The sequence below is a fragment of the Jatropha curcas genome, chromosome 11 (assembly GCF_041381405.1).
Source record: "Jatropha curcas cultivar XTBG-Jc1 chromosome 11, XTBG_Jcur_1.0, whole genome shotgun sequence".
NCBI classification, from domain to species: domain Eukaryota; kingdom Viridiplantae; phylum Streptophyta; class Magnoliopsida; order Malpighiales; family Euphorbiaceae; genus Jatropha; species Jatropha curcas.
This window is the reverse complement of record NC_143161.1, coordinates 7589607-7610020: the sequence shown is the minus strand read 5'-3', so window position 1 is coordinate 7610020 and position 20414 is coordinate 7589607. Positions and strand designations below refer to the sequence as shown.

Here is a 20414-nt window from a genome sequence, read left to right as displayed (position 1 = left end):
AAAAATTACTGGCTGGGTGTCATAACACAATTGATTAGGTGTAGTGTAGCTATAGTTGCAAAATGGTGCTTTTTTAACTAAGGAATCTGCAGATCAATTCACTAATTTTATTAATTTTTATCATTAATGAGTTATGCAACTACAGGAACGCTAAACAAAATTTAATTCATTAGATCTAAACTCATTAATTCATATCCCAGGACGAGTCAAGTACTTATCAGTATATCAAATCAGAAGCTAGAACAGATTTTGGACGGCAATTGGTTACCACATACGATTTTCAACAATGGCAGAAACAATCTCTTTCACCGTCTCCTGCGATAAATAAATATGGATTTTCATTCTACATGTGTGTATAAATTTCATTATTCAAAAGATGGCATCTTTGAACCATACCATGGAATGGTCTTTAAGACCAAGAGAGAGCACCAATGGCCTGGAGGACCCCGAGTTGCTACCATTACAAACAAAAATAAGTAAAATATGTATGTTTATCAGATGCATCATCAGATACTCATACCTATGATGATGAATTAAGAAAATACCTTATGTGTTCAATCAGTTGTCGAGCACAAGCTACTAACATTGCCTGCATATATGCATGCTCAACCAAGATCAAGCATAAGTTAAGATCAAATGAAGAGGTTGTAGCGTGTGCAAACTATGTAGCTTACCTCGTCTCGTTTACCAAATATTACAGAGACACTGTATGTGGAATTGATTGACACTCCTTCCTCCTTCCTGCAACAAAGTAAAAAATATTAGCGATTAATTCATCTTCCCCTCTAGTGAACCAGAAAATGGTAGATCAAATCTTGGATTTGCATAGATTATTTTATCTGCTTGAAATTGAAAAGCATCTATTAGTACGTCTTTTTTTTTCAAGCTTTTCTTTCTTTGAGCTTTAAAAATTGTAACCCAGATCCAACTCGATCCTAACCTGTCGTTATAGCACTAGAAAAGATACAAGAAAGGGAAAACAGCAGAAAAAGCTATAATATCTTTCATGCAAAGAAATTAGTTTGAATAGGGCATTATATGCATGCATGAAATTATGAAAACTGAATATGCTAAAAATGCAACACACCCAATCATTCAAGATGATCATATGGCCATAAAAAGGTTATTGCTAAAATAGGCTTATATCTTATTACTTTCTAATTGACAATCCAAACTTGTGACATAGTAGATTCTGGAAAATGTTACAAAGTTGAAACTATAAAATTGATATCACAATGAATCAAGCATTACAACAATAAGTGATTATCTAGTACAATGAGAAAGCATCCAGACCTGGCATGCAGTATTGTCCCCATGGTTCCTATTTGGGTAGCAATCACCTGAGAAGTGTTATAAACATCAGAAACATCCTCACAGAAATAAGCAGGCATTACCGAATGCGAACAAATGGGGATTCCAAAGCTCACAAAAAAATGGTCATCATAACTGCAAATGACTATGTCTGTCTTGTTTCCCTGTTGAGCAGAGAGAGCATAAATAAGAATATTTGATGAAGAAAAACTTCAGAAGCAAAATCTAACCACAGTTTTTACTTCAGGTGCAGCAAAGATAGAAACTTTGATCACAAAATACTTACTACTGAGGTAGATTCATGTAGTTGAAACAGAAACATACAAAGAAGAGACCTTAGCATATATAGCGATGTATTGTATTTTGAATGACAATACCCCATATGGTTTATGCAGTAAGCAATTTGAAGCTTCACTGCTAGGATGGCCTATCTGTCCATTGCTGACCGATAGACACTAGACCAAGTAATGACACATTTAACACCTCAAACAAGTAACCAGTACATTCTTACTCTTAAGTTTAGTAGTTGGAAAAGAAAATACAGAGGAAGGAAATCCTATAAATTTGAATTTCCCATTCCACTGATAATAAGAAGTATAACTGCCAAAAAATACAATGCAAACCGGAAGCAAACACCCATTTTATTTATTAAACATCTAAGTTGTTTCAATTAACAATAAAATTCAAGAAGTTATAAGACACATTGCTTTAACAGTCTCTCAACATCAAGCACTCATAACAACACTCATTTTGCTAGTGATTGAACTCAAATATCTCACTCAAACTTTATAATTACAATATCTTGAATCAGTTCAATATACACAATTGAGAAGAACTCAACGGAAAGTTAAGATTTAAAAAATACAGACAAAGCAGATATTCCAACTTACTATCAATAGTATATTCTAATACATACTCTCACAAACTTATTCTTTCAAGCAATTTCACTCAAAAATAACCACTACCCAGAAATCAGAATCTAATGCATTGAATTATGCAAAATTTGGTGAGCCATTAATCATAAAGTGCTTCTGAGAAGCTGCAACGACTAAAGGAAAGTTCTTTCTAGCTGTATTCATAAAGAAATCGTCCTAGTCATTTAAGCGAACATATCATCTGCTGAAAAATAAATATTTAAAATAAAGAAAAGAAACAGCAACAAGATTGAATTGAACCGTCAAAGGAATACAACAAAAAAAAGAATTAGGCTTTCTTATACCTTGATGTTTAGGGATAAGTTCTTGTGAGGGACTGGAAAACGTTGGACCAAGCTTTCCATTACTGAAGCTCTTTCCCTTTTAAGTATGATTTTGCTGTCAATCGAGCGAAAGAAAATGTAACTGCAGATTTATGCAGTTTTCCCTGGGAAGAAGACGTTCTCAGATATGGGCTTTACATACACCAGCCCAACTTTAAAAGCCCATATTGTCTCTTGACATAAAAGCTTGTTTGTTATGCATTCATTATAAATTACAATTGAATTTTATACATTTCGTATTTAAAAAAAATATTTATAATTCATTCAAGTCTGAAATAGTTATCTAAAATAGAGAGAGAGAGAGAAAAAAAAAAGAGAGAAGGAAGACAGAAAGAAGAGAGAGAGAGAGAAGTCGAAGCTGTTAATTTTGTGGAATTTATTTTAATATAATTGGATTAGTTTTATTCAATTTTAGAAAATTTAATAAAATGAATATTATTTTTAATATGGACAAATCTATGGTTTCACCCTTATAACTAATAAAAACATAGATTTTTTAAAAAATGTTATCATTTTTTTTTTTTGCAGTAAATGGTAAGAAACACTATTGTTTCAATTAAATATTACTTTTTCATCAATTTAATCCATGAATAGATTTATAAACCGAATCTAAGCAAATTACCACAATTTAAGGATTTAATTGAATTTTATTAAAATTTTGTGAAATTTGTTTATACCAAATGTGGAAAAATATTTCTTTAAGTAATGCTTTATTAGCTTAGTGATTTGGATGGAGCTTTGTCTATTTATTACACTTTTCATCCAAAAAGATAATCCACTTTTTATTTTCACACAGATTAAAAAATTATCAATTATTAAAAGACAATTTTATTCATATAACTTTTTCATCATTCTCATCTTAAATAACAAATGAGCAATTATTATATTGGAATAATAAGTAATAATTAACAATAATTATTAAAAATAAGATAAAATTTAATATGGATACAATAAACATTTTAAGAATTAATTATAATGCAAAAAAAAAAAAGTAAAGTGAATTATATTTTAGAACAAATAAAAAATGAAAAAATAAATTATTTTTTTTTGATAAAGGGAATAATGGTCAATGATCCGACCCATTTACAAGTGGATGTTAAAAAACAAATTAGCAGGGGCTAATAAAATAACATAAAAATTGATTTGTCACGCCCAGCTGAGATTTATCAAAGTGAAAGTTAAAAGAAGTCATAAGATTTTTTTTTAAGTATATAGTTAAATTTATATATTGAGCTAATTTATTGTGAATTTATATTGTTACTAATGTGTACATTTCGTCTGCATCTTATTTAACTAATAAATAAAAACAAAACTATTAGACCGTGGCGATGTTTTTATTTTTTAAAACTTAACAAATTGAAAAACTTAAAATTAACGCTTAAAATTAAAAATTCTAATGTTTATTAGTTTGGTTAATTACACTTATTTACATATTACTTATTCTTTAAATATAAATAAATTATTGATTCCTTATGATGGAAGACTTTAGATATTCGAGTTTTGGATTTTTTTTTTTTATCAATGGAATATAATAATACAACATATTCTTTTATCAAATTAGTACTCAAGATATATATATTTTTTATCTCAGAAATTTTTTTGTCAAAACGTTGCGTTTTTACTCCATAGTAAAATAAAACCAAGAGTGCAAATTATATTTATATAGTTTTTGTAACAGATGACAATAATATTGTATAACTTTTAAAATCATTGACAAAGAACGTCATGCTTAATTGGTCAATAACTGTAATTTTGTAACTGAAAGTTTAATGAATGCTTCTTTTAATGTTAATTATATTAATTGTTATTTGGATGGTTGGATTTAGATATGAGTGTCTTTATAATTTTGTTTGGATACCTGTGACTTGTTGGATTAATTAATTAATTTTATTATTTATATTTTTATTCTATACAATTGTCTATAAATTTATAAGCATATGTATATAATTACTTTAAGAGTGCAAACTGCAAATCTGGAGATAGTAACGCATATATTGAAAAATTTTGGATTTAGATATTTTCTTGTAATCGATTTGGATTAACCAACTGGAAATATTAATTCGGTTATTCAGACGGTTGTGGTTTTTTGTAATAAAAATGCATGTTATTGGGTTTGGTTATTTTGGATTTTATATTACATATGATTTGGATTGATGAATAGATTTATAAAATTCAGTTATATTCGGATTGAGTTATTCGGTTTAAATTGATTCGGATTAACCGGATGCTCATCCCTCTACAGTGTCTTTTGGCTATTCACCATGTGACGATCACACTTCCATTTTTAGCCATTTTTTAACGGCTCTGTCTTGTTTATAAACCGAGCCATTATTTTTTCAAGCCAACTTCACCCTAAATAAATCAAAGAAGATTCCAAAACCATTTTTATTTACAATTTTAAAATTCTAAAAATAACTTTAATATCTTTTTTCAAAAAAAAAACTTTAATATTAAATAGGGATTTTGTTAATAAAATAAGTAGATAATTATTAATTATTATTAACTCTGAAATAACTTCAACTTCTTTAGTTTATATTACTTTTTTTTTTTCTTTTAGCAAGTTTAGTTTGGATTGAATAGTAGGGAAAAGTCAAATATCCTATAGTCAACTTTCATAAAAACATTTAATGACCTATTCGCATAATTAGAAAACAGATTACAGCAAAATCTCATCCAATCTTTCTTTTAATTTTTTTGTATTTGTATAACATTTATAAGCGGAAATCTTAATTTTGAGATGATGTTTTAAAACTGAAATCCTTAATTCCAAAAACGGAGTAATTTAGACTTTAAACTTTGACCATAGTCCAAATTCAATAACTGAAAACTTTAAATATGATAATTGAAAATTAATTGTAAAATATTAAACTTTCGATTGGCGAAAAACTTGCAAAATGTTAGGTTATAAAAAATCTATTTCTTTTTTTCTTTTTTACTTATTAGAATACCTAATTAACTGAAATAGTTTTGTGAGCACACAATAAGAGCAGTTCTCACTTTGCTTCACAAAATTAGTGAAAGAGAGGATTTAAAATCAAAATCTCTAACTCCTTATATTAATTTATATTAATGAGAAGCCAATAAGATCAGATCGGATTAACAAAAACTTTAAATTTTTTGATAAATTGTTCAATACGAAAATATAAATTAAGAAAATGATAGACTATGGGATTGGTGGTTGTCATGGTGATCTAATTAACAATAACTATAACCAATTAATTATTTAATAACAATAACTATAAACCAAAAACCAATTAATTAATAGTTCATTATCATAAGTTACTATGAAACTATGTTAGATTTGATCATTCAATTCATAATCAATACAATTTCAAAGTTCCCTTACTAACTCTTAGGACTCTTTCTTCCTATGTCTAGTTTTTCTACAGAACATTAAAGTGATAGTTTTACTTTCTTTAAACTAAGTTGGAAAAAAAAAAAACTGAAAAATAATTTTTTTCTAGAAAGAATTTTCCTTTAAAAAATACTTCTTTTTTTCTACAAAGTTTTGATTTACCTAAATTCAATTTTTATGTAATATAATAAATTAATGAAATTTTATAAATTTGTTTGCAACATTATAGAATGAGTTGAATTCCTAATTTATTAAATATTTTTTTTATGAATGTGAAGTAAATATATAATCACTCCTATAACTCTTCAAAACTTGTTTACTATGTTCACCATATATAATTTTATTCAAAATTGGATGAATTGATTTTAATAAAAATTTTAAAATAAACTATATATATATTTCGGTCATAAAATAAACTAAATTAATATTATAATTAAAATTTTCGATTAAAATCAATTTAACTACTCAATTTAAATAAATTATACATTTCAAATAGTGCCATAAGTTGAGGAGCATTGACATTCATAAAACATAAACATACGGTCAAAAATAAGTTTGACATTAAGCCTGAAAGGGAAATTAGTGTTTTTTTTTTTTTTTTTTTTTTTTTGAAAGAGGGAAATTAGTGTTAATTGAGATAAGTTTTGGTCAATTTGTAAGAATAGAACTTGTTTACATCTTATTGGGTTCAGCAAATCGTCGGTTCAGTTCAAACTAAACCGAACCAAGATCAAAATATGTAAACCAAAGTTTTTTGGATGAAAGACATGAATAAATTAAAATTGGTATCTGAATTGAACTGATTCGAACCGAGTAAAGTAACGATGAATTTCTATGAAACTGATTTTTGCCATGTCGGTTCGATTTTAAATCTAACCGATGAATTTCTATGAAACTGACTCAAATCAAAATTAAATAGATTTATAGGAAGATTGAGATCGAAATATGAGAGAAAATCTCAGAGAAAATATTATTGATAGGTCTTTTGACTTACAATGTAATGATCTTAGAGAGCCCTTTTGGACTATATACACTAAAGAGTAAAGTAACGCTACTTTTAACTTTTTTCCTTAAGGGACCAATTACATACTGACAGTTGTACAAGTAAAATAATGAAACTATATAAATATACTTTACACTCCCCCTCAAGATGGAGTTGGTGAGAAATTAACCAACCCCAGCTTGGATAGAAGATGAGTAAAGGGGGGTGAATGAAGAGATTTAGTAAACAAGTCTACCAACTAATGTTTGATGGAGAAGTGCTGTGGAACTATAAAGCTTGCAAGCAACTGATTCCTAAAAACATAACAATCTATATTGATGTGCTTGGTGGGCTCGTGAAACACGGGGTTATTGGCAATGTATAGAGCTGCTTGGTTATAACAATGTAATAAAATAGAAAGTGAAGTAGGTACCTGAAAATCTTGCAAAATATAAGCGATCGATTGTAACTCACATACTGTTATTGCCATACTCCTATACTATGCTTCAGCTGAAGACCTACTGACTGTAGGTTGTTTCTTTGACATCCAAGATACCAAAAAATTCACTAAGAAAATGCAGTAGCCTGATATAGATTTTCTAGTAGTAGTACCGTAAGCTAGGGGTGGCCATATTACGGTTCCGAGAATCGGAACCGGTGGTTCGAACTGGTCCCGAACCGTAATTGGAACCGGTGGGAACCGAAACAGAAGATTTTCGGTTCGGTTCCGGTTCCAGTTTTTGTTGGAATCGTAAACTGGCAGTTCCACAAACCGGTCAGACCGGAGGGAACCGCCGGTTCTCCGGTCGGTTCGAACCGGCGGTTCTAGCCGTTAGAAACTGTCAGTTTTTTTTTAAAATTTTGTTGTAAACAAAAAATAAATTCAATTGAAGACTTTTTTTTTTTTAAATAAATAAGCTCAAGTCTTTAAACAAATAAATTTAAATGAAGCATTTTTTAATTTTTTAGGTGTATTTTTTTTTAGAAATAACTTTCACAAATTTTTTTAAATTTTGAAAACCGGTCTTCAAAATTTAAAATTTAAAATTATGCGATTTGCCAGAAAATCTGTCGGAAAATCGATCGGAACCGTCGATTTTGAAACCGTAGATGAACCGGAACCAGAACCGTTCGGTTCCAAACCGGAACCAGAACCGAAAATTTTGGGTTCGGTTCCGGAACCGTGGCCACCCCTACCGTAAGCCCAATCAGTATCACAGTAAGCAGTTAATGAGAAATCAATATGAGAGGAAAAAAATAATCCTTTAGATGGACAACCCTTTAAGTACTTTAACACATGCATGGCTACTTTAAGGTGATATTCACAGGGTTCCTACATGAATTGACTCAATTGTTGCACTGAGAATGTAATGTCAGGTCTGGTAAGGCTAAGGTATAAAAGCCTACCTACTAATCTTCTATACTGGTCACGATTTGATAATAATAAGCCCATATCTGGTGTAAGTTTAGTTCCTTGAATAAGGGGTGTAAGAGCAGGTGTGACAGAAGTTAATCCAGCATCAGAAATGAGGTCTTTCATAAATTTGGTTTGAGTTAAAACCATGCTATCATCAGACCTAGTAATCTTTATTCCTACCCCAAATCCTTAATAGTAAACTCTTTATGGAGGAAAGATTTGACTTGTAAAATCAAAGATTTCGTGACCCTTGTTAACAAGACATCATCTACGTAAACCAAGAGGGCAAGAAACTCAGATTCTGAACCTTTAGTAAAGAGGCAGTGATCATGAGATGATTGTACAAAACCATAATGTTTGAGTTTGGTAGTAAACTCCTTATTCCATTATCTCCCCTGCTTGTTTTAGCCCATATAAGTTTTTTGAAGTTTACAAACCTGCCCTTTAAGGGCTTTTGTATAACCCTCAAGGGGTAACATATAGATTTCCTCATCAAGATATGAAGGTAAGCGTTATTAATATCTAATTGATGGACTGACCAGTTTTTTAAAGTGGCAATGGCAAGAAATAGCCTAATTGTGACTAGTTTGGTCACAGGAGAAAAAGTTTCATTGTAGTCTAACCCAAGCAATTGACTATACCCCTTTGCCACAAGCCTAGCCTTATATGTATCCACCTGCACATTGAGCAAACATTTAACTCTATATATCCATTTACACCCAATTGGTCTTTTACCTAGGGGTAAATCTGTCAATGTCCAAGTCTGATTTGCCTCTAATGCATGTAGTTCATTTTGCATAGCATTTATCCAATCAATATCATTCTTAGCATGATAATAAGATGTAAGTTAATGAATTTTTCACACATTTGCATGAAAGGCTAGGAAGGTATTATAAAAAATGATATCAGTGGTAGGTAGAGAGAAATGAGAAGTACCTGAATAAATCGCAACAGTAGAAGAAATATTGCCATTGTCATATACATTTGCTACAAAATCCCTCATCCAGGCATATTTACTTATGTGCCTTGTACTTCTTCTAAGTGGGCAGCTGAAGTTGTTTAAGTTGGATTTGTGTGTGATAAAGGTGCATTGTGTTCTAGCAATTTTATGGTGATGGAATTGCTGTCTTGTAATTTTGGCATAGAGTTCTGTGTTATTTGATTAGGATTTTCAGGATTGGAATTGGGTTAGATGTGGCTGTGTTATGAGTAGGTTGTGTAATAATATTTGTCATAGGTATGGTGTGAAGGTTGTGCATCTTGAGAAAGAACACATTTAGGCAAAGAAAATGATAAGTTGTTTTCAGGTTCTTTGTTATGAAAAGGGAATATATTCTCATGAAAAATTACATCCTATAATTGAACAAGCATTTAGAATGTAAATCATAGAGTCTATAAGCCTTGTGTTGTGGTGCATAGCCTATTAGAATAGAAGGTATAACTCTCATCTTAAATTTGTGCTTAGAGAGTTTAACATTTGTTGCATAGCATAAACACCCTATAACCTTGAAATACTCCAAATTTAGCTGTTTATCAAATAAAACCTTATAAGGTGATTTCTGAGCTAAAATTTTTGTTGGTATTCTATTTACTATATAAGTAGCTACTAATAATGATTTAGACAAGGAATTTTTGGATAGTTTACTTGGAACATAAGAGATCTAGCTATTTGAAGCAAGGACTTATGTTTTCTATAATATCCTTAATTTGATAGTTCTAAGAAATTCTAGTTATCTTGTTAATTAGCATTATCCGGATAGCTAGAATAATTAAGATTATTTTAATTTTGATATGTAGAACTATTAATTAGAAGTTGTAATGAAAATTGAAGTTAAGCTATGTCATTGAGAATCAATTTGAAAGAAGGTTAAATGAGCTTAAGCTTTGACAATGAGAAGCTAACATGTGAAGCTTCTTAAGCTAGCACCTTAATTTATCATTTAATGGATTGATGATTAAATACCTAAGACATATGATTAAGATTTAATTGGGACTAAACTAAACTATGTTGTGGGGTCCCGCCAACATGTGGGACCCACAGACATTTGAAAAGAAAAAAAAGAAAGAAGAGATTCAAACGTGTGGGACCCACACACGTTTGAATGAAAGAAAAAAAAAAATAAAACACGTTTTGTTTTGGTGGCAGTCAAAGAGGATGGTGCCAAACCAAAGAAAGAAAGAAAAGAAAAAAAAAAAGTGGACGCGTGATTAACGCATCCACTGAGTCCCCTTCTCCTATAAATAGGAGAATGATTCTCCTTAAACAAATGTACAAAAACAAAACAAAAAACAAAGATTATAATTTTAGGAAAGGGTTCCTAAAATTGGGAAAGAGAGAAAATAGTGAGGATTGTAATTTTTGGGGTGTTTTTGTTTAAATATTTAGAGTACCACTATTTTTGTAATCTCTTTTGTACATACTATTTTTAGTAGAAGAATTATTTGGAGTTTTTGTCCCGTGGACATAGCCCATAACAGTTGAAGGGTGAACCACGTAAATCTCGGTGTCCTTATTTTTATCTGGCATTTACGGTAATTATTTATTTTTTATCGTGGTTATTATTTCTGGTGGATTCGATCGTCAATATCCAAAACAAAATTATTGGAGATATATGTGGTAATAGTAATTTTATTTTACTTTTACCACCGATATTTTTTTGCGGGCCCTACTCGGGATCAGTTAGAATCCCAACAACTGGTATTAGAGCCTTTGGTTGGTAAATTCTGTCAAAGTTACTATTCACGTGAATAGTGAATTTCGTGAATAGTGAAATTTTGTCAGATTCAGAATTCAACATGGCTAACGACGGGGCAATGATCAAATTGACGGATTCGAATTATTCAATGTGAAAATCCAGAATGGAGGACTACCTCAATTGTAAAGATCTGTACAATCCAATTGAAGGTGACAGTGCAAAGCCGGAAGAAATGAAAGAAAGGCAGTGGGAGAAATTAAAAAAGCAGACATTGGGTACAATACGCCAATGGATAGATGCTAGCCTGTACAACCATGTGAGAAATGAAAAAGATCCCCAAGTTCTCTGGAAGAAATTAGAGAATATGTACGAGGCTACGAATGCTCAAGGAAAAGTCTTCATGATGCGTAAAGTCATGAACTTGAAGCTGTCAGAGGGACGATCAATTACACAACACCTGAACGATTTTAAAAGACTCGTAATTGAGTTAGCAGTTAGCGGTATGTCCTTAGAAGATGAGATGCAAGCATGCCTACTGTTGGGATCTCTACCGGATAGCTGGGATACTCTTGTATCATTGAGTAACTCAGCTCCAAATGGTGTGGTAACGATGTCTATGGTAAAGAATAGACTACTTAATGAAGAATTACGAAGAAGAGATGTTGCCAGTACCAGTTCACAAGCCCTTGTCACAGAGAATAGGGGCTGGAGCAAAAGTAGAGGTCCAAGGCATGTAAAGTCAGGTGGTAGATCCAAGTCCAGAGAGATGAGAAAATGTTACCATTTCTGTAAGGAGGGTCATCTCAAAAGAAATTGTCGTTTACTCAAACAGGATAATGTAGACCGAAGACAGGAGAATGACAGAAATACATCTGCTACAGTCTCAGGAGAAGATGGTGAGGTGACTTTAGTCACTCATGATGCAGATTGCTGTCATGTTGGAGATGCAGATACCGAGTGGATAGTAGACTCCGATGCTTCATACCACTGTGTTCCAAAAAGGAAATACTTTTCCACTTATAAAGCAGGAGACTTTGGCACTATTAAAATGGGAAATAATAGTGTCTCGCAAGTGGTGGGAATCGGTGATATCTGCATAAAGACAAGTGTCGGGTGCACATTAACACTTAAAAATGTGCGACATATTCCCGACCTTCGGTTGAACCTGTTGTCTATGAGTGTACTGGACAAGGAAGGCTATCACCATCATACAGGTGGCGGTAATTGGAAACTCACCAAAGGGTCTTTGGTGGTGGCGAGAGGAAAATTATGTTGCTCGCTTTATAAGACGTACGCAATAATATGTGCGGGTCAACTGAATACAGTTGCAGATGATGCTTCACCAAATTTGTGGCATAGGCGGCTGGCGCACGTTAGTGAGAAAGGGTTGAATATGTTGGCTAAGAAGTCCCTCATACCATTAGCCAAAGGTAAAATAAACCCTTGTGATTATTGTTTATTTGGGAAGCAACATCGTGTCTCATTTCTTAAAAGCTCTAGAAGGAGAGACAATAAGTTGGAGTTGGTACACTCTGACGTATGTGGTCCCATGGAGGTAGAATCACTTGGAGGAAGTAGGTATTTTCTTACCTTCATTGATGATTTCTCACGGAAGACATGGATATATTTGTTGCGCACAAAAGACCAAGTATTCAAGCACTTTCAGCAATTCCATGCTATGGTGGAAAGGGAGACTGGAGTAGCATTGAAGTGTTTACGCACGGATAATGGTGGTGAGTATATCTCTAAGGAGTTTAGAGATTATTGTAGTCAGTACGGTATCAGGCATGAAAAGACAGTTCCTGGTACGCCTCAACACAACGGCATTGCTGAACGGATGAATCGCACCATTATTGAAAGAGTCAGATCCATGCTCAAAATGGCCAACTTACCTAAGCCATTTTGGGGAGAAACTGTAAATACTGTTGTCTACCTAATCAACCGACTACCTTCAGCACCATTGGATTTTGATATCCCGGAAAAGGTCTGGACAGGTAGAAATATTTCATACTCTCACCTGAGGGTATTTGGCTGCAAGGCATTCATGCATGTTCCAAAGGAGCAGAGATCAAAGCTTGATGACAAGTCAGTTCCTTGCACTTTTGTTGGTTATGGAGACGAAGAGTTTGGCTATAGGTTATGGGACCCAGCGAAAAAGAAAGTTGTCAGGAGCCGAGATGTAGTATTCCACGAGAATGAGATCGTGGGAGAAACAACTTGTGAAGAATCCACAAGTGATGGTGTTGTTAATATTACACCAGGAAGCATTCCTACAGAAGATGCCACAGGAGGAGGAATGCCAGAATCAGAACAAGAAGAAGAAGAAGAGCCAGTTGTAGGGGATCAAGAGACAATTGTAGATGATAACAGTGATGCAGAGGGTGTTGAGCAGGGGGAGCCAGAGAACCCCATTACACCAGAAGGAGTTGAACCTCAGTTGAGAAGGTCAACCAGAGAACGCCAACCATCTACAAGGTACCCTAGTTCTGATTACATTTTAATTTCTGATGAGGGGGAGCCAGAGAGCTTCCATGATGTGCAATCTTGCAAAGATAGATATTGCTGGAGAAAGGCCATGCAAGAAGAGATGAATTCTTTGAAAAAGAATGACACGTATGAGCTGGTGAAACTTCCAAAAGGGAAGAGAACACTCAAGAACAAATGGGTGTACAAACTGAAGAAAGATGATGGCAACCTAGTGAGATACAAAGCTCGATTGGTCGTCAAAAGCTTTACTCAAAAGAAAGGTATTGACTTTGATGAGATTTTTTCACTAGTTGTGAAAATGAGTTCTATTCGAGTTGTGCTAGGTCTAGTAACCAGTTTGAATCTTGAGTTGGAGCAGCTTGATGTAAAGACCGCATTCTTGCATGGGGATCTAGAGGAAGAAATTTATATGGAACAACCAGAAGGTTTCAAGGTCAAGGGGAAAGAGGACATGGTTTGTCGCTTGAAGAAGAGCTTGTACGGGTTAAAACAAGCACCGCGACAGTGGTATAAAAAGTTTGATTCTTTCATGGTGAATCAAGGATACAAAAGGACAGATGCAGATCCTTGTGTATATGTTCAGAAATTCCCTGATGGTAAATTTATCATCCTTCTATTATATGTTGATGATATGCTAATCGTTGGACCAGATGCACATATGATTAGCAAGTTAAAGAATGATTTGTCAAAAGCATTTGACATGAAGGATTTGGGATCGGCAAGGCGAATTCTCGGAATGGAGATTATTCGAGACAGAAAGTCCTGCAGGTTATGGTTATCGCAGGAAAAATATATTGAACGAGTTCTGGAGAGGTTCAATATGAAGAATGCTAAACCAGTTAGCACTTCGCTTGCCGCTTACTTCAAGTTGAGTAAGAAATCCTACCCATCAACAAAGAAAGAAAAAGGAGATATGTCAAATGTTCCATATTCTTCAGCGGTCAGAAGTTTAATGTACGCAATGGTGTGTACAAGACCAGATATCGCTCATGCAGTTGGCGTTGTGAGTCGATTTCTGTCAAATCCCCAGAAGACACATTGGGAAGCAGTGAAGTGGATCTTCAGGTACCTGAGAGGAACTTCAAAGTTATGTTTAACTTTTGGAGATGAAAAGGCTGCACTTGTTGGTTACACAGATGCAGATATGACCGGTGATCTTAATGAAAGAAAATCTACATCAGGATACTTATTTACGTTCTCAGGGGGAGCTATTTCATGGCAGTCAAGATTACAAAAATGTGTTTCGTTATCAACGACTGAAGCAGAGTACGTTGCAGCAACGGAAGCAGGAAAGGAAATGCTTTGGTTAAAGCGATTCTTTCAAGAATTGGGTGTGCAGCAGGAAGAATATATAGTTTATTGTGATAGTCAAAGTGCATTAGACTTGAGCAAAAATACTATGTATCATGCACGAACGAAGCACATTGATGTAAGATATCATTGGCTTAGACTTGCCATTGAAGAGAAGCTGTTTCAGTTGCGAAAGATACACACAGACAGAAATGCTGCAGATATATTGACAAAGGTCGTTCCGAAGGAGAAGTTCGAGCTATGTGTCAAAGCAGCAGGGATGGAGAGTCCCACCATGTAGTCGGGAGGGAGAGAATTGTTGTGGGGTCCCGCCAACATGTGGAACCCACAGACATTTGAAAAGAAAAAAAAAGAAAGAAGAGATTCAAATGTGTGGGACCCACACACGTTTGAATGAAAGAAAAAAAAATAATAAAACACGTTTTGTTTTGGTGGCAGTCAAAGAGGACGGTGCCAAACCAAAGAAAGAAAGAAAAGAAAAAAAAAAGTGGACGCGTGTTTAACGCGTCCACTGCGTCCCCTTCTACTATTCTCCTTAAACAAATGTACAAAAACAAAGATTATAATTTTAGGAAAGGGTTCCTAAAATTGGGAAAGAGAGAAAATAGTGAGGATTGTAATTTTTGGGGTGTTTTTGTTTAAACGCTTAAAGTACCACTATTTTTGTAATCTCTTTTGTACCTACTATTTTTAGTAGAAGAATTATTTAAAGTTTTTGTCTCGTGGACGTAGCCCATAACAGTTGAAGGGTGAACCACGTAACTCTCGGTGTCCTTATTTTTTATCTGGCATTTACGGTAATTATTTATTTTTTACCGTGATTATTATTTCTGGTGGATTCGATCGTCAATATCTAAAACAAAATTATTGGAGGTATATATGGTAATAGTAATTTTATTTTACTTTTACCACCGTTATTTTTCTACGGGCCCCACTCGGAATCAGTTAGAATCTCAACAAAATAATTAAAAACATTTGGATGCAATTATATGAAAAGAGAAATAAATGAAGAATTAAGTTGTAAAAAGGCAACTAAAAGATATAAATGGAATTACCATGAAAATCTCTTATTGCCACCTATTTACACAGAAGATTGAGATCAAAATATGATAGAAAATCTAGAGAAAATACTATTGACAAGTCTTTTGATAGACAACGTAATGATCTTTGGGAGTCCTTTTGGACTATATACACTAAAGATTAAAGTAAATGCTCATATTGACTTTTCTCCTTAAGGGACCAATTACATACTGACAGTTGTATAAGTAAAATAATCAAACTATATACGTATACTTTACAAAAATAATAAGATTCAGGCAAATTGAACTCAAACCGAACCGAAATGGGTCGATTCAATTTTTTGTTTGGTTGTTCAGTGATTTAAGGTAGCTGCTTACTTATGCTTTATCTGATAACCTTTAATTAGAATTCAACCGAACACACTCTCTGCATGACAATTCATTGTCCTTTCTCCTCTTAAATTCTTTTCCTTTCCTTTCCCTTCCCTGTCCGTCTGTCTTTTTGTCTATATATGCAGGATCACTGCTCTAAAGCTTACCTCATAAGCAATAATAATATATTAACACAAAACATTCTAGAGGCCATTATCAAGGTCAGTCGTTTCACATGGGTTTTATAGAGACCGAAGAGAGACGGGTAATGGAGATGGAAGAATTGAAGCGCATGTTAGTAGCGTGCGCAGGATTCAGCCGGAGAAAAGACGACGATAAATTCAAAGATTTGCGTCTTCCGTCGACAGAAATGGATGAAGACGGTGGCCGGAATAAGGTAGTTTGCGTTACAAGTGGAGTTTCCTTTCTTGGCCTCGCGGTCGTTAACTGCCTATTGCGACGTCGATATTCCGTCAAAATTATTGTCAATACTGAAGGTGATTAATTTTATTTTCAGATTTTTTTATTAATTAATTTGTTTTATTTTATTCTTTTCTTACAAATTCTGATTTCAGTTATTAACTTACAGTAAGGTAAGCCTTACGTCATGGTTCACTATTTATTTATTATTTGAAATTAGTGTTCAATGTGTGATTACACTTTAGATTATGCACTAGAAATTAGAACAACAACATTAAGCATTAATCCCAAATTAGTCAGGATGGGTTATATTAATTTTTGTTTTTGTTTTCATTTTTATTATGTTCTGTCCATAGCTAGCTAAGTATGCACTAATTTGAAGAGGGTAAAACTTGAATAATGTGGTTGATTTGTTGTATGGGGTTGTCTCCTACACTCCTACACGAGTGTAAGTAAGTCTTTTCCATTTCAAAAAATAGAAAACAAATTAGACATACACAAAAGCTTCTTATTAAATCCCTATTTTAATTTGAATAATGTGGAAAATGCTGTTTGTTTGTGTTGCATTATTTTATTTGTCATCATCTTCTTTTAAAAAGCCTAGTTGTTCTGTATTTGGTTAAGATAGAATAAATTGGTACAAAAGTGTTCAATTTCGTTGATTATGTCAAAAGTCATTAATGATATCACCTAATTGCAGTAAAAACTAGGGACCAGCATCTCAAAATTTCATTTTTCTCTCGCAAATTTTATCTATGTTTATAAAAATATACACATAGGTCTCATCGATTCTGTTTTCAAATTTGGAGTAAAGAAAGATTATGTGGAATAAAGAAACATGTAATGGTATAGTATTTTGAGATTGTTTTGGTGGAAAATGAAATGCAGAGGACATGGAGAAATTGAGAGAGTTAGAAACCTGTGGAGAGATGAGGGCAAGCAACAGTAGTATTAAAGCTGTTATGGCCAACCTAACTGAAATTGAAAGCTTAATGGAAGCATTTGAGGGCTGTCGTGGCGTTTTTCACACCTCTGCATTTGCCGACCCTGCTGGACTTTCTGGCTATACTGTGAGTCCTAGTTCCCTTTTCTTGACCTTTCATAAAAAGCACTTCATTACACTTGCTGTTGTTAGTTGTGAATCTCTTAGTTCTATGAGGCTGCATATTTCATTAGTATTCTTTTGTTTTATGCATAAAATTTCTAATTAAGCACCTTAAAATGAAGTTCCTGATTTAGCTTCCTTTTCCTTTCTTGTTAGATTGGATTTGACTTATGATTGGTTGTTTAACCTGATGATAATTAAAGTGAATAAGAGCAACTATATTCTACAGAAAATAGTAATGAATACAGAGGAACAATTAAAATATCAACATTGCTACTTTTCTTTTTCATCTGCGCCTCGATCGTTACTACTAATCGGCTTGATATCTTTTAATCCTGCTGGGTAGTTGAGAGCACAAAATCATTAAGAGGGTAGTGGGGCACTAAATTTTTCAAGGAGGAGCCATCTTTGAAGTCCATTTACTCGTTCAGATTTTAGATAGCTAGTCAATTGAAATACTTTAATATTTGGAATGGAATTTGTCGGCTGATTATATTTTTATGATCTTAGAGTTGAAAGGAAAGTATAAATTTACTATCATTTCAAATGACTAATTATTCAAATGTATCCTGAATAAATTTAGTTGTATCCCTTTTGATAGTGTTTCATTTTCTGGGATTTCGTAACTGCTTTCGAGGCTCCAACTACCATTAGAGTAAACTTGGCCCTGGCTAGTCCACGCTACACAATGCAAAACCAATATTGCATTCCTAGTCATGTCATTACTCATTAGGGACATTGCTATCTAACTGCAACAATTGAAATATAATAAATAAATAGTCTTTAATTTTTTCAAAATTTCAGATAATATTAATAAACCATTAATCTAGTACCATGAGATCGAGTAGGACAGGACCTAGAGCACACCATTGAGCCCCTCTCAACCAACTCTCATATGTTATTTCCATTAATGCACATTTGTTCAGAAAGTAATGTTGTTTATGGAGAATTAGCGATATTAATTCTAGTAAAATTTCATCCTTCAGTTCCCTAATTTGGTTCATGCTGGTCTAGTCCTCCCAATTTACTGTGAAAATCCAAAGATTTTGTAGGCAATCTGTCTTCTAATTGCATTTCTGAAGTAAATAAGTAAATAATCTTAGTTACAACTTCAATGTGGAATTAGGTTGATAATGTCATTCCATAAATAACTCTTATCTGTAATTGTTCTTCTTTGTGTTAGAAAACCATGGCTGAAATAGAGGTAAGAGCCAGTGAAAATGTGATGATGGCATGTTCAAGAACACCCTCAGTAAGACATTGTGTGCTCACATCCTCACTTTTGGCCTGTATATGGCGAGATGGCATGAAACAAGATTTCTCCCCTGTAATCAACCATGAATCTTGGAGTGATGAATCACTTTGTACCGACAAAAAGGTTCTCTTTTCTTTTTAAAATTTAATTTAAACAGAGTACCTTAATCTGCCCAAATTTTGATAATTTTTACCTAAAATATGCAGCTATGGCATGCCTTGGGTAAGCTAAGAGCAGAGAAGGCAGCCTGGAGAATAGCAAAGGAGAAAGGTTTAAAATTGGCCACTATATGTCCAGGCCTCATCACAGGACCAGATTTCTTCAATAGAAATCCAACAGCAACAATTGCTTATCTAAAAGGTACAGTTCAGAAGTCAAATGCCCATCTTCGTAATTAGGTCAAATTTGAACAAAATTTTGTGAATTAAATTGCAGGAGCTCAAGAAATGTTTGCACATGGTCTGCTAGCAACCATAGATGTTATGAAAGTAGCAGAGGCTCATGTGTGCGTGTTTGAGGCAATGAAGACGACAGCATTTGGCAGGTACATATACTACGATAGCATGATTGAAAGCGAGGAGAAAGCAGAAAAATTGGCTGCAATGGTGAGAATGCCTGTGAGCAAGATATGTGGAAATGCATCTGGTTACGTTCCGGCTCGATTTCAGATATCCAATGAAAAAATTTTAAACCTCATGTCAAGAACACTTCGCACTTGTTATAATCAAAGTTAGGAATTAGGAAACTTAAACGTCACTGTTTTACTCTTATGTTGTTTGAGAGTATGTAAAAAGGGAATTACCAATTCTTATTTTGTTGCAGAGTATGTAAGAAGGGAATTACTAGCCACCCATATAGATCAAATCAAATCAAAGGCACCAAGGGACATGTACCCAATCTAACGGACAAAATTGTAATTGAAATTTGAAACATATTGTGATGCTTCCTTCAATATAAATAACATCAAAATGTGAAATTTAGTTAGGAATGAAATATATGTAGAATTATGAATTTTTTTATATTTAGAATAAATTTGAAATTAATTTATTTTTATTTCCTCTAATAACTTTATTTAAATTTATAAACTTCATTTGTTTTAATTTATAAAATTCATTTGAAAATTTCAAATTATTTGTTATAATTTAATTTAATTATATTCCAAATCATAAAATTTAATTCTTTATTTTTTTATATTAAAAATAGATTAAAATCTGAAATAAATTTTATGAAATTTTATGAAATTCATTTATTTCAATAAATATCAAGATTTGATTAAACTATGAACACTTTCATTTTTTTTTCTATTTTGATATTTAAATAGAAAAATTGAACAATTAATATTCTACTGTACAAAATATATTTTAACACTTTAGGCAGCTATTTTTTAAAAAAATGCATTAAAACTACTCGGGAAAAAAAAAAGGGA

General features: G+C 33.0%; 2 protein-coding genes across 2 annotated transcripts; one reads left to right on the top strand and one right to left on the bottom strand.

Moving 5' to 3' along the window:
- Positions 1-87: 87 nt before the first annotated feature.
- LOC105641481 (proteasome assembly chaperone-like protein) lies at positions 88-2682 on the bottom strand. Its single transcript, XM_012226043.4, has 7 exons — positions 2531-2682; positions 1428-1475; positions 1294-1340; positions 675-741; positions 546-589; positions 397-454; positions 88-315 (listed from the first exon to the last, which is right to left on the bottom strand). Exons 1-7 carry the CDS (start codon positions 2588-2590, stop codon positions 265-267), a joined length of 375 nt encoding a protein of 124 aa, XP_012081433.1. The 5' UTR covers positions 2591-2682; the 3' UTR covers positions 88-264.
- A 13562-nt stretch (positions 2683-16244) lies between these two features.
- LOC105641472 (NAD(P)-binding Rossmann-fold superfamily protein) lies at positions 16245-19981 on the top strand. The gene is made up of 5 exons (XM_012226023.4): positions 16245-16705; positions 17517-17698; positions 18917-19111; positions 19195-19348; positions 19424-19981. Exons 1-5 carry the CDS (start codon positions 16444-16446, stop codon positions 19720-19722), a joined length of 1092 nt encoding a protein of 363 aa, XP_012081413.1. The 5' UTR covers positions 16245-16443; the 3' UTR covers positions 19723-19981.
- Positions 19982-20414: the final 433 nt, after the last annotated feature.